The following is a 14,466-nucleotide window of genomic DNA, read 5'->3' on the forward strand; positions in this document are numbered from 1 at the left end:
TGTCATTTTTATCCAATTGTATTGAGGATTGCAAATGTGAGAAGCGTTGATTACATCTGCAAACAGCATATTCCATTAATATTAATTACAAGTCACTGGATGCATGACATTATGATTGGGAGCTGAGCCCCCCTGACTTACATGTACATCCGTGTACTCAGTGTGTGCTAACTCAAGTCCACTGTCTGTACCCTTTACATCAGAATTCATAAAAACAGATATTATAAAAACAGCTTAGAAATATTGAAGTTTGGAATAATGCTACAAATATATTAACCAGTTCGCAGCAGTACCAAAAAACATATCCAGGTCTATACATGCGCTGACCGGAGATGAGTAAACATGAAAGAAACCATTATCATTACGTATAGTCTCACCATAGCAACACAGTATAAAAAGTACTCCCACACTCACATGGACATGCTTTCATACACTCACATAAAGGACTTGATCAATACACACAAATTCTGACTAAACAGTTTTTAATGTATTATTGAATTCCTCCAAATTAACTTGGTTTTTGTGTGTTACACATAGATGGTAACAACCATTTAAACCAGATTTGTGCATATTTGAAAGCACACATGCAGAACAGGCTTATAGAGCTTCAAATACATTTGCATAAAAACACCAGGATTAAAGCTCACACAGTATTTTGGGGAAAAAATTATTAATTCACTTTTAAATACCGTAAGCAAATATAATAAGCCCTGGAACCAAGAGCTCTGTGTGCATAAACTGAGCAGGACACAGTACGTGAAGAACTGGACTCATTCATGTTCTGTTGTAGGAAGACTGACAGACACGCTTGCCTTCAGATATCAGCACAAATCTGAACAACAGTCACAGAGTTTTAACAACAAGTTCTCAGGGGACTTGGCAAAAATACCACATTAGCAAATATGTTACCATGGCTAATTACCTGCTCTGTTGTAACAATCTTTATTTGCAGCTTAAACCAGTTGTCAGTTATCCTTCAGCCCTGCTGCTTACCTTGCTGGTGGAATTTCTCAGTGTAGCATCCTTCACACTGTCTCTCCATGCCCTTGTCAGCTGTCAGTCAAACAGATACACCTGAGCTTCAGACCCTAAAGGACTATTTTGGATCAATCTCTCATTTCAGATCTTATTTTTTTCATCCTTTCAGTTTTATAAAAAAACTCAAGAAAATGAATTTTGACTCCAAGAAGGAAGGACACCTGTCATTTCAGTTAAATGTTCAGATGTTTCTGTTTAGTAAAGCTGATGTTCAAGATGATGAAACAAATCGTATATGATTTATGTCTTTTTTGAGAAATCACATTATTTCATTTCATAATTTTCATTTCATAATATCTAAGCAGAAATGCTTAAAATTGGCCTGACAGTAACAAAGATAAAGTTGAAGAAAACATGTCAATTGTATTAAGTCACTTGAATTTAATAATAATAATGGATTGGATTTATATAGCGCTTTTCAAGGCACCCAAAGCGCTTTACAATGCCACTATTCATTCACTCGCACTTATACCCTGGTGGAGGCAAGCTACGGTTGTAGCCACAGCTGCCCTGGGGCAGACTGACAGAAGCGAGGCTGCCATTTCGCGCCATCGGCCCCTCTGGCCAACACCAGTAGGCAAGTAGGGTAAAGTGTCTTGCCCAAGGACACAACGACCAGGACAGAGAGCCAGGGGATCGAACCGGCGACCTTCCGGTTACAGATACGGTTCCCAAACCCCTGAGCCACGGTCGCCCCAATGGCGACCGTGGCTCAGGGGGCTTTTGTGGTAATTATAGATGCAAACAAATACACTCTCATGCTTTATATAGGTCTCAGTGATTTGGTTTACCATTTAACATCATTCTAAAATGAAATACATTTATTTGCCATCTCATTTTGTTGGCTCTCTTACCTCACATTTGATGCTTTAAACTATAAACTTGCCCAATGGTTTTGGACTTTACATCTTGAAGCCTTAGTATTAGCATTCTTGCTCACACCATGTTAGTTTTTCTGGACACAGAAATGGGAAGACGTTTACACACCAATTAAGTCAATTAAATTTTATTTATATAGCACCAAATCACAACAGCAGTCACCTCAAGGTGCTTTGTATATATAAGGTAGACCCTACAATAAAACAAGCCATTAGCTAACACTAGCTTGCTTAGCAAGCTGCATCCATAAATTTGGGCAAGTAAGAGACTAAAAATATGTTAGAAACTCACTCACCATAAATAAAGCAGAACATAAACTTCTTGGGTGTTCTTCATTCCCACTGTCACCAAGTGCCGGCTCATACTGTACCATCCATAGGAGCTTTGATGCAGTTTCCCTCCCCCCCAAACCTGACCATGGGCTGTTGACCCACACAAGTATAGTAAATTTCAAATTTTGGTCCCCACAAAGGTAGGAAAAACCGGTACACAAATAGACACACACACACAGACAGACACACACACACACACAGACACTCACCCCACCTTAAACAACCTCCTGCCACCCCCTTACCAATACTGGAAACAGCCCTCGGTCGTTTCTGCAGTGAATTCCAGTGATTTCAAAAGCCTGGTTTTCTTCCGCCGCTGCAGCTGAGCCTGTCAGTGGATCGCTTGACAGTCCACAGGTGGAATAACAAAGCAGCGAGCTCTTTCATGTGTTCGTGCATGCTCACACATACACAACAGGCTCCTGTGGAGAACTCATGTTCGCTGTTTACAAACCACTGCAGATCATTACAGGCGTGTGCGGGAATGGCAGGGGCCAGAATGGCTGAGGAGAGCAGTCAGCAGACTATACCTGGTGCATGGTATTGACTCCGGGTGCAGTTATCTCAGCTTGAGTGGAGGAGGAGGCTGCATAAGCTGCAGTCAGACTATGATGGAGAGGCAGGGAGGCAGACAGTAAGGTCACTCAAAGAGCATGGCTGCCAATGGATTTTATGCTTCCTTGCTGTTACACCCAGTGGATTTATAAACTCACTTGTTAAGAGAGGTAAAGCTCGCAGTGGTTTGAGTGTTATTTGGTCAAAGTGCGCAGGTGGATGCTTTATATAATGGTCGTTTGTATTCTTACCCCAGGCTTCAGCTGATCTCTATTTTCTCTGGCGGCTGAGGGTGACCTCATATCATGTCCACTTCCTTTTTTTTTCTTAAAAAAAAAAAAACATCTCGCTTTTAGAAAGACATGCCAGTGCTGTGATGTGTTTCATGGAGATCTAGGTTTGAATCCAGCAGCAGTCTCACCATTCATGCACTCCAGGCAGTATTTGAGTAATGAAATGCAGTATACATTTTTAAACAGCACACATCTGCGCCAGGTCTCCAGCATCATCTCCGATTTTTTCTCTAAACCTTTACTTCAGCTTAGAAATTCATACTGTCAAGGTGTGGCCTTTATGATATTCCAGATATACAAAGATGTTTGCCCCCCCCCCCCCCCCCCCACACACACACACACACAGAATTACATTGATTTTAAGCTGCTTTTATTTTTATGTATTTATTCCCAACGTCTGTGGGAATAATACATAACCGAGAGCTCACAGAGCAGTGGCTGAAATGATCGGAACAGTTACCTCCACAGATAAAACTCAGCTTTTCTCCCGTTCCCTCACTTTTATCCAAACATAATCCCACACCAAATAGAATTACCAGTGGACGGGGTGGTAAAGATTTACTCAATAAATTGATCTTATGGCAAACAACAGTGGGCGGATTAGCTGGATAAAAAGAAGAGATCAAAGCCTGAAAAGATTTATATCCACCTCTTCAGAATAAGAGGGATTTAGAGTTTAAAACTAAATAAAATCGTTAATGTATTTTTTAACATTCAAATGCATGGAAATGAGGCCCTGTCCGTCATGCGTGACATAACCTTCAGGTAGGCTTTGTACATCTATGAGGAAGGTCAAAGCAGCAGCCTTTCCAGCCAGTATTCAGACAAAGATCCAATATTCTAAATTTGCGCCTTCACAATGGACTTGAAATGAAGCAATCAAAATGTCATTTAAGTGTAGACCTTCAGCTTTAATTTAAGGGGTTTAACAAAATATTGCATTAACCATTTATACATAGTGCTTCCATTTCCAGAGGCTCAAAAGTAATTCTCAAACCAAAATAATTAGAAATACAAATATTGTTTTCAGCAGTTTAATTCAAATCCTTTGTGAGCAATGACTGGCTGAAGTCAGAAATCTGAAAACAAAGCCTGCACGCTTATTCACATTTGTTGGAATGTTTTATAATGGTATGAATTATATTTAGGTATTAAATATTAATTGAAATATCCACTTTCATCAAAATGCTAGGTGTAATTTAAAAAACGCTAAACAAGCTTTTGAGTCTTACAGATCTTGTCCAGGTGTGTTTGGCAGGCAGGAGATGGGACCCAATGCAGGACTCGGAGAAGGAAAGTTAAATGCAGCTTTTAGAAGAACTCTTCATGAATACAAAACACTAAGCTTTAGCAAGGAAACTGGAGAATCTAGAAAGCTAAGCTGTGAACGGAGAACTAGAAAACTACCATAACACGGAGGTCAAGACACAGCATGGAGAGGGTACGACACGACAACAAGCAGGGGATGACAGAGGACTGAAATACACAGCGGGGTAATCAGGAAATGGGAGACAGAAAGGAAACATGGCTGGGACTAATTGGGCAGGACGAGACAAGGGAAGCAACGCAGAATACCGACACGGACCTTAGTAAAACAGGAAGCACACCAACTGAACTTACAGATACAGACTGAGATCGCAATACTGACACAGTATAGAGAGAGCACAAGGAAAGGGATAACTTAGACAGGAGACGTGGGAGCAGGGCAGGCACAGAGACACAGACTAGACACTAAACAGAAACCAAAACCTAAGAACAAGCAAATCTTAGCAAGAATTAATCCAAAACACACAACAGTCTTAATCAAAACAAAAACACAGAGTCAACAGACTCAGGACCATGACAGGATTGTTCTAAGATTGGCAGATGGGTTAAAAATCAACATAAAGTGGTGGATATATATATATAAAAAAACCTAGCCACAACCATAAGCATATTACTAACAACCTCTCAAATATCAAGAGGTTGAACTGATGCAGTGATGCTACATTTTGGTCATTAGAGGTGGGCAGATTGATCCAAATATCGATAGTATCGACATCAACACTGGTATTTAAACGATACTAATGCAATTAGTATTGGGGGGTTGGAGCCTATCCCAGCTGTCTTAGAGTGTGTATACCCTGACGCAGAGAATCACCAGTTAACTTAACCCCACTGCATCCCACTGAACTGTGTTATATACTTTTTTTATGAAAAATATCGTCATGTTAATTCTTTATAGCCCAAAGTACATTTAAACAACAGAAGCTGACCAACAGTCAGTTAAAGGGAGGCACATTTACATTCCATGTCTCTAAAAAAACCCACAGTATCCATGTCCTTAACTGTTAACTAAACTGTTTTAGTTAGTCTGTGTTGATACCAACATTTGCGTATCACACAGCAATATTGGTCATTTAGTTTAATGAACCAAATGAAGCGGATCTATCTCGCCAAAGTCAATAAGCTGTAAAAAAAATTGTGATGAAAAGGACTCGTCACAGGAGAGTCGTTTTTGTGCTCCAGTGCACACACTAAACCAACACGCAGGAGTTTTTTCTTACATTGCCTCAATACCTTAAAAAATTAGAAGCATCCTGTCTCTGAGTGATTTTGATGCATTTATTACTTCTATCAGGATGTCCTAAAAACTCCCTAAAAACCTTCAGTTGATCCAAAATGCTGCAGCAAGAGTCCTGACGGGGACAACAAAGACAACATATTTCAAATATATCAAATTTATAGTATTCATAGTATTTCAATAAAGCGCTTCGGTCTTAGGCAGAGCCGATAGCGTACATGGCCCCTCTTCTGTGGAACGAGCTCCCAGTTTGGATTCAGAGGACTATCTCTACTTTCATGATTATGCTTATAGTTAGGGCTGGATCAGGTGATCCTGAATCCCCCTTTTGTTAGGCTGCTGGGGGGAGCTTCTATTGTTTCTAACCCTGTGTGGTTGCACACCACTCTGCATTTAATCATTAGGTATTATTAATCTCTGGCTACCTTTGACATGTACCACGATGTGAGCAACGACAGGATTTTTAGTCCTGTCTTTGCTCACATCGTGGTACATGGCTGCCTCTCTCTGAGTGTGGAGGTTTCTTCCTGCTTAAAGGCTTCCTTCTCACTGTCACCAAGTGCTTGCTCAAACAGGGTCGTGTGATTGTTGGGGGCTTCTCCCTATTACTGTAGGGTCAACATACGTAAAACACAAATAGGTTTAATGGCAATGTATGATTACACAGTAATAAATGGCCAGCCAACCAGACGTATTGATAATTAATAAAAAACAGAAGACAGCAGATGTGGAAATCCCAGTGAAGAGCAAAAAACTCTAAAGTGGTCCCAGTGATAATGGATTAAAAATGGATGAGAAACAAGGTCCAGTACTTTTGTCCATATAGTGCATGTTTTCACGCCACAGTGACTTCTTCCTAAAATGTTTTAATCTTTCAACACTGTCAAACACAGTGGAACAGGGTTCCTTTATCCTCCAGGTCAGGGACACTCTAAGGGCACCTGTAGAGCAAAGCGATGTGGTTTTAATGTCTTAATGAGGCTAACTGGTGGGAACTCAAGAACAGCCTCAGAGACTAAAAATAAAGCAGTTGTGGAAGTTAGTTCAACTGGATTCATGAAAAGCAGAGTAATGGAACTATGAAGAAAAATCTGCATGATGCACCACAACTCTCACGCCAGTCCTCTCCAGCTCATTATGGCCATCTTGGAGAGCTGATTTGGAAAATGTACCCTGCATTGGAAATTGAAATAAAAAATTCACTGGTGCGGCACTTTGGTCTTTTTAAATGGCAGAAGTGCTTCACAAGACCACCAGTAAACTACTTTCCTCTGCTCTTAGCTTAAAAGCTTGCATCCACATATCCATTCATATAAATGTGCAGCATATTATATTCTTTTAGAGGTACACTTTAGTCCTTTTGGATTATAACCCAACATTCTGAAAACAATGCTGCATAATTATAGATGAAATGACAGGCGAGACAGCCTCTGTTAGAGAACGGCAGCCAAAGTGTCGTATAGACTGATGACCCCGTGTTTCCACAGCAATCTGCTCCTGTTCCGTAACAGCAAATGTTTAGCTCCCACTCATGCTCTGCGATCGCTCTCCTCCTCTCTGTGTGTCTTTACTCTCTGACTTGAATCAACAAAATCACAAGTGTAGCGAATCCCGTCAGCGGCACGACTCCTCTTTGTCATGGAGGTGTGAATATTTTGTTTCTGTCTGTCTGTGTTTGTGCATAATTATGAACTGGCAGCTCGTCATTTATAATCTGAGAGGAGAATCATTTAGCACTTGTTGTGGAAGCTGAAGCCAAACAGCTCTCTCTATTGACATGTTTGTTTTCCTTTCTTTTACTCTAATCTGTGTCCAAGGTAGGCTCGGGGAATTTTGGAAAAGCAATGAGCACAGACGCTTCATGAATATTATTTTTTTTGTTATTCCAAAAGCTGATAAGTGAAAACGGCAACAAATTGAGCATAGTTTATTTTTTCTTATCTTAATCACGGTGCTAAAAACCTGCAAGTAGATAAATGTTCTAACTGAGAAGTCTCTGTCAGAAATAACCATTGGAGCAGCAAATGCGGATTAATGCTGAAAATAGTCCCCATCAAATGCACCATTTCCTCCTGTTTTCATCTGACACTCAACACTGATCTCTTTTAACCCAAACCACAATCGTTCCTTGCTTTTCAAACAGTTAACTGTATGTAATAGTCTTTACTAAGCCCTAGTCAAACACGAATCTAAACAAACCTTAAGCAGAGCTTTAAAAATGATCAGATGTATTGATTTTTTATTCTTTGGATTTGATGATATTGTTATAGACTATATTACAACACAGTTTGCCCTCATGCAGAAATAATTATTTAGAAGATCCAAATGAATAGTCGAAAATATTATTACGCAGCATCAATTTAATATTAATGGGAAACAGTGGGGGGAAGCAGAAGTGGTTATCATCTTCTGAAGGGATTATCTCACCAAAGAATTCACATGCCCCCTACATCTACTCTTAGTCCACATGTTGGTCCTTTAACAAACAGAGAAAGCGCAGGAAGAAGCCCTGTGACAGATCATTATTTTATCGGCAGTGATCTAAGTGCAGTTGACACAATTGTACATTTTTTGCTACATGTTTATCGTCTGAGACTCTGTTCATGGAGTCAAAAATGTTTCAAATCCATTTAAAATATTAAAATAATCTCTCCATACTGCCACTTTCCCACCAACGAAATCAAGCGAAAGACCAGTTTCAAAACATGTAAAACTCCAAACAAGTCTTCAGTGCAATCAGAGCTCGCAGTTTATAAACCATTTCCCCCATAATAAACCATCATAACCCCTGGGCTATTTTCCTTTAAATTTTCACCTGAAAAAGCAGCCTCAGATGCACTCTGTCACAGCTCAGCGACTGCAAGGCCAAAATGAACAACCGTGGGCTCTGTGCTTCCGCGACACTTGGGAAAATTTGAAATACAATAAGACCCCATCACAGGGTCAGGGAAAGATCAGAAAAAGTCAACGCACAAATATATATTTTTACCGCATATCAAAAATATACACGAGCCAATGAATAGCATCCTGATAAAGAGGAGTCACTCGGTTTGTGAATGTGTTCTAAAAATTCTCAGCCTGCAACTCTGCAAAATATGATGTTACACAAATGATGCACTTTAGTCCTAGTAGTACTAGGTGGTCTCTTCACTGAGTGCATCACTCTACTACCTTTTAAAATGGCAGCTGTTTGAGTTCTATTAACAGACACAGGCTGGCCTTGGTACAGGTATCTCCAGAAGACTAAATATTGCCAGGGCGCCTTGGTGTTCAGTGCTTTTGATGCATTATTTAATAACCACCTCAACAGTGACCATTCTGTGATTAGGGTTGGGTTTGGCATATACTACATGGATACATGAATTTTAATAAAACAAAAGGTATTTATCTATTTAAAATCAAGTGCTAAACACTGTGAGTGATAATGGGCTGAAAATTGCATCAAAAAGAGGCGGGCATTAATCAAACCCTGACCTTAGATGGGTCACCAGTGACTCTTCAGTAGACTGCAGAATTCTAATAAAGGTGTTTCCTTCATGTGTGAGGCGCACGTCTTGCTTTATCCCAGACCAGTTTGTCCTTGATGGTGTTTCAGAGCTGCTAAGGCCACATGTGCACTCTGTCCAGTGAAAAAGCTCCTCAAAATCACCACCAGACGTGGTGCAGCGGTTGGAGATCCTGCTGCTAGTCACTCATTCAATCGAACTGTCCAGTTTCTTGGACTCATACTGCAGTGCAGAGAAGCCACTATTGTGAGCACTGCTGAAAAAAACGAGGTCTGGCGATCGGTGGAGCAATGCACCACTTAGACAGAACTTGTGCATATAGAATTTCTGTATACACAAGTGCAATATATAGCACCTTGAGGTAACTGTTGTTATGGTTTTGGCACTAAAATAAAATAGAATTGAACTGAATAATGTGTTGGTTATAGATGGCACTGAGTTTAATACTGCTGACATGTTTAAGTTTAACTTATATTTCAACAACAGCAAAAATAGAGAAAACTGTGCTTATGTGGGTACACAAATGACCTGATTTAGCATTTTGTTAGAAGTTAATTCTAGTGCTTTACAAAAAATACCCATTACCAAATCCTGCTGCATATGGCAAACGTTAGATCTGATGCAGGCAGAAACTCCTTTCTTTACTGACTTGAGTGGACCTGGGAATGCTTCAGAAGAACTGAGTTTTACTATGAAATATTACATAAATTTGTGGATTTGTGTTACATTTTTCAGTGTCTACATGTCAGCCTGAATCCACTTTCTACTTATTCACTGAATGTATATTTGTAGGAATAGTCGATACTATCCCTCTGCAGTGTTGCCTCTGGGTAACACACCTACTTTCACACTCACAAAGTCATCTGATTTCGTCTTTCTTTTATTTCTACAATGGCTGAAGTATTATAAAAACTGATAATGTTAGTTGTTTTACATGATAGAGCATCTAGGAAGAGATGCATGTGCTAACTGAAACCACACATTTAAATATAACATAAAAGCTCAAACACTGAAATATGAGTCACTCTTATGAAGAGGGTTATAATGTTACGACTTGACAGACTGTTGCAGAGTAATATGAAAGTAATGTAACTAGCAGTGTAATGAGTTACCTATCCAATATGTAAGTTTAAAAAAATGCATTATTCATTTTTTCTATGAAGGAACCCAACACTGATCCTACAGGAAGCTCCACAATGTTACAATGATAGAAAATGACTTTCAAACAGCACTGCACCATGGTGGAACAACAACCAGCCCAGTCTCATATATTAACATGTAAAACAATCACAAAGAAGCAGTGCATTTGTTACATTCTGCACATGTTTTAAACTATGTATTTAGGATGCCTGTTCCCTACCTGGAACACATACGTACTTCTAAGTTACATGGCCTGACACTTTTGACACTTTGTGGCTGAACTGCGTGTGAAACTGCGGAAACACTTACACTTTGCAACAATACCCTCAATTGTGGATCATTTAGGATGGAAGAAAATTTTACAGACTGAATTGTTACAATGGTGACAATCTACTACAGTCCCAGGCTTAAATTCAGTGCCTATACACAGGTCTGTATAATCCAGCACCTCAAAATGCAGTCTACATTTACAAACAGACGGACTTAGTTCAAAAAACAAGACGTGTAGTTCATATAGTGTTTCTGTGTATATGTCCTTGCTTCTTTTATTTTTCCCATCCTTTACCACTATTGTAAAACTTGTCACACAATAAAAGCTACAGGCAATAACTGCATATTTGCATTAAAAAAATAAAAGCTCACAGTAGAATAATTGTGCGGGTAAGAATTAAACCTGGGTCGTTAAGAGTTGCAGATAAAGTGTCCGCCCACCTACCCTTCCTCTGCACTATTTCAGCACTGAGCTGCTGTCTGTCTTCTCAAGTCTTTTCATATCATCCTTTCAAACATCCGAGTCTTACTTTCCGTGCATGCAGCTTGGATTTCCATAAACATTTGCATTCTAAGACATTGTGTTCATTTCCTCTAAATTTCCAGGAGACCAAGTGACTTCGTTCTCTATTACTATCTCTCTCTCACACACACACGCACACTGCCATTCAAAGTGAAACACTGCAGGCCAAACACACACACACACACAGCAGCTTTCAGTCACACAGCCATCCCTGATAAGAAATATGGGTAACAATGTGATGTCTGCATCAATAGGCCACTTCAACCCAACATCCAAGAGTCATGTGGGATCAAACCCACATCAAAGCCTGGCCGACGCTGCTGTGAGAGCCGGGCAACAATGGAACAATAATTAAAGCCACATGGATATCCAGCTACCTCCCGTCACACACATCTCTCGCTTCCCCTTTGTCATAGAAATGTACAGATCACCGTTTGATGTCTGTCATGACAACAGGCCTCGCACATCACGAAACGCAGCTCCTCACCACACAACATGGAAGCAAGTCATTTCCATTCATTTGAATGCAGTAAACACTCTCATTCACTAAGCAGCTGATCATTATTTGCTGTCATAACCAGCAGTAATGCAGCAGCAATACATAACAAAATGCCAAAGAGCCTCCAATGCACTGTTAAATGAGGCAGCGTGCAGGAATATGCTTTGGCTGTATTGATTCAGCCACTTTTTATCCATCCATGAATAGTTGGGCTCATTTACTTCATTTATCATGTAATTAATATCCAGAACGAGCTCATTTTTTCCCTTTCCCACCCTCCACTTTTTTCTTTGATTAATGCTCTTATTTTTCTTCTTGATGGGGCTGCGTCCTGCTTGGATTGCGGAGGGCTTTTTTTTAACTGTTTCAGGGAAAAGTTGGAAGCCCAAGTAGTCGAACTGAACTTAGAGCCACGGATTGAAAAGTTATGGAAATGAGAAATGTTTAACCGCTTCGGGGAAGCAGCTGGGGGTAGGGGGATGAAGCTAACAAAAAGTTCCAGAAAAGAAAACAAATACCCAAAAACTTAGTGTTCTGTCGGCTACAGAGGGACGAGGTTTGATAGCATAAGGTGCTTGTGCGGAATAGCAGGGGATACAAACTGGATGCCCTTATTTCCTTCATGAGTGGGTGTGCTCCAAGCAAGCCTCGCACAACTCTTGACAGGGAAAGGGCACGCGCCGAGAGAGATGTAGAGAGAGAGAGGGAGAGATTCCCTTGTACCTCTTGAGCATCGATGTCCTCCTCGCTGTCACTCGGCTCCGGCGCTTTCACGAACCACCACTGGATCTCCAAATACACGGAGGCGGTTCCGCTTTGGAACGCGCACGCCATTTCTATGTTTTGACCCTCTTTGACGGTCATGTTGGAGGGCAGGTCCGTGAACCGACCTGCGGATGAGAGAAGGAGCGGGGGGAGGAGGGGGTGAGGCGGGGGTAATAATGATGAGGCTAGTTTGTGCGTCGTCTACACGCACAGAATCACTCGAGTCTCCTGCTCGCTGATGGCCGCAGCAGCTGCGTTACTGAGGCACACGTTTGACGAAAGGTGCCTTCTTGTTTTTAATTAGAGAGCCCCCCCCCCCACACACACACACACACACACACACACACTCCCCAGCACCACCATCACCACCGTCACATATAATGACGCGTCTTCATCTGGAATTTACGTAACGCACTCCTGCTACATTATTCACAAACTAAATTGGAGCAGCCATGCCCCCCTCCGCAAAAAACCTTTCCTATTATACATGCGTGTATCTTTGTAGCCACGGCGGAGCTGGTTGAAACCGCGTTAAAAATTCCAACTAAGCTTCGTGGTGTTTGCCTGAGTGTGATTCAGTCCACGGGTGTTTTTTTTTTTTTTTTTAAAGCACAGATTGATAAAAGAGTTTGGTTTGAAGATAGCCTTCTGTGGAGCGGTGACGACATGACATTTGTAAACTTTTAAACCAAACCGTCGTTTACGTCCTTTTCGACAAACTCCCGGTTAAACTGTTTAGAGCTTTGTAGCTGCGAGCGTGAGAGAGCCCGCACCGACGCAGTTTGAAAGTGGCGAGCGACACCAAGCAGCCACACGGAATCCGGAGCGTCAGCTTTTCAGGAGCGCGGACAGACGCAGGCAGCTGCAGCTGTCCGCGGTGCTGAAAGCTTCTCATGAAAGGCAGCCTTTAAGACAAGTTTTATCTCCCCATCAAGCGTCGCTGTGAAAGAGGTGCAAGGGGGGGAAGAGGGGGAAGGAGCCCCCCCTTCTCTTCTGAGCGCGACGTGAAACGACTTGATCTGAAACAATCACCAGTTGCATTTTTTTTCGTCATCAGCTTCAGGAGAAACATTCATTCTGAGATCGCTTTCCCTTTCTTTTTTCTCCAGTCACTTAAAAAAATCCCTTCACAACAGCCTCTTTTCCCCGTTTTCCGCCAGCAAAGCTGCGCACTTTTAACACTTTCTCCCACCAGTGCAGGGCAGCAAAGCCAGACACGATCGCGCTCGCACGCCAACATTGTTTTTCCCCCCTTTTGGTTAAGAAAATATGCCATCCTTACCTTCAAAAGAGAATCCGAATTGAACGCAAAATCCGGTTAAGAAAACAAATCCAACAGTATCGTGTGAGGTCCACATCATTCCAAGATCAAGGGGCTCGTTTTTCTTTTTACATCAGCCGGAGGAGGATAGAAAAAAGACGAATCTTTCCAAGGGGGCGAAGAGGGGGGAAAAATCCTGCACACCAGCAAAATCAAACAGTTGCTGGGCGAGTGTGTTTAAACGGAGATTTCAGAAGGCTGAACATGCTGGAAAGCTACAGCTTGTCGTTGCCGAAGTTCTTTTTTTCTCCTTCCTTCTCTTTCTCTGTGCCTCTCTGCGGGAGAGACTGTCGACTGCCTGGTTGCACTGAAGTCTGTGAAATAACCGTGTTGCGGTCTTCTTCTGCGCTACCAGAGAGACGTCAGTCTAGTGGATCACTGTGGCATCCACACTCTCCCCACACCTCTGCAAATCTAGTCCTCATCCGGCCCTTTTTTCCTGTCACCTTGACCGCTTAATTTAAACAAAAGCAGCACCGAGCGTTTGCTTTACAGTTACTACTTTTTAACGAGCTTATTTTATTTGGACATTTTTGCAAATGATGCCCAAATGATGCGAATACAGATTTTTAAAGGTCCTACTTATTCACAAAACTTCAGTTTTGTGAAAGAGAACCTTAAAGTTTGTCTAACATGCACAAGAGCGCGTATTAAATGTGGGTGTGTCAAAATCTGGTGCACTCACGTAGTCAGGAGTTCGTCTAAATATTGCAGCTTCACAAGTGAGCAAATAAGAAAGATGACAGTTTGGAGGTGGGTCATGGCAGGGCAAGCATAACATG

At 41.4% G+C, this 14,466-nt stretch overlaps 1 protein-coding gene across 1 annotated transcript in view; it reads right to left on the reverse strand.

Moving 5' to 3' along the window:
- The window catches only part of vstm2a (V-set and transmembrane domain containing 2A), a 105,891-nt gene extending 91,913 nt beyond the window's left edge, over positions 1-13,978 (reverse strand). The window contains exons 1-2 of the mRNA XM_080864547.1: positions 13,646-13,978; positions 12,322-12,488 (exon numbers count right to left, since the gene is read on the reverse strand). Of these exons, the coding sequence (XP_080720673.1) occupies positions 12,322-12,488; positions 13,646-13,724 (246 nt within the window). The 5' untranslated portion in view covers positions 13,725-13,978. The remainder of the gene's footprint in view (positions 1-12,321; positions 12,489-13,645) is intronic.
- Positions 13,979-14,466: the final 488 nt, after the last annotated feature.

This window comes from Rhamphochromis sp. 'chilingali' (assembly GCF_963969265.1).
Source record: "Rhamphochromis sp. 'chilingali' genome assembly, chromosome: 18".
Lineage (NCBI taxonomy): Eukaryota > Metazoa > Chordata > Actinopteri > Cichliformes > Cichlidae > Rhamphochromis > Rhamphochromis sp. 'chilingali'.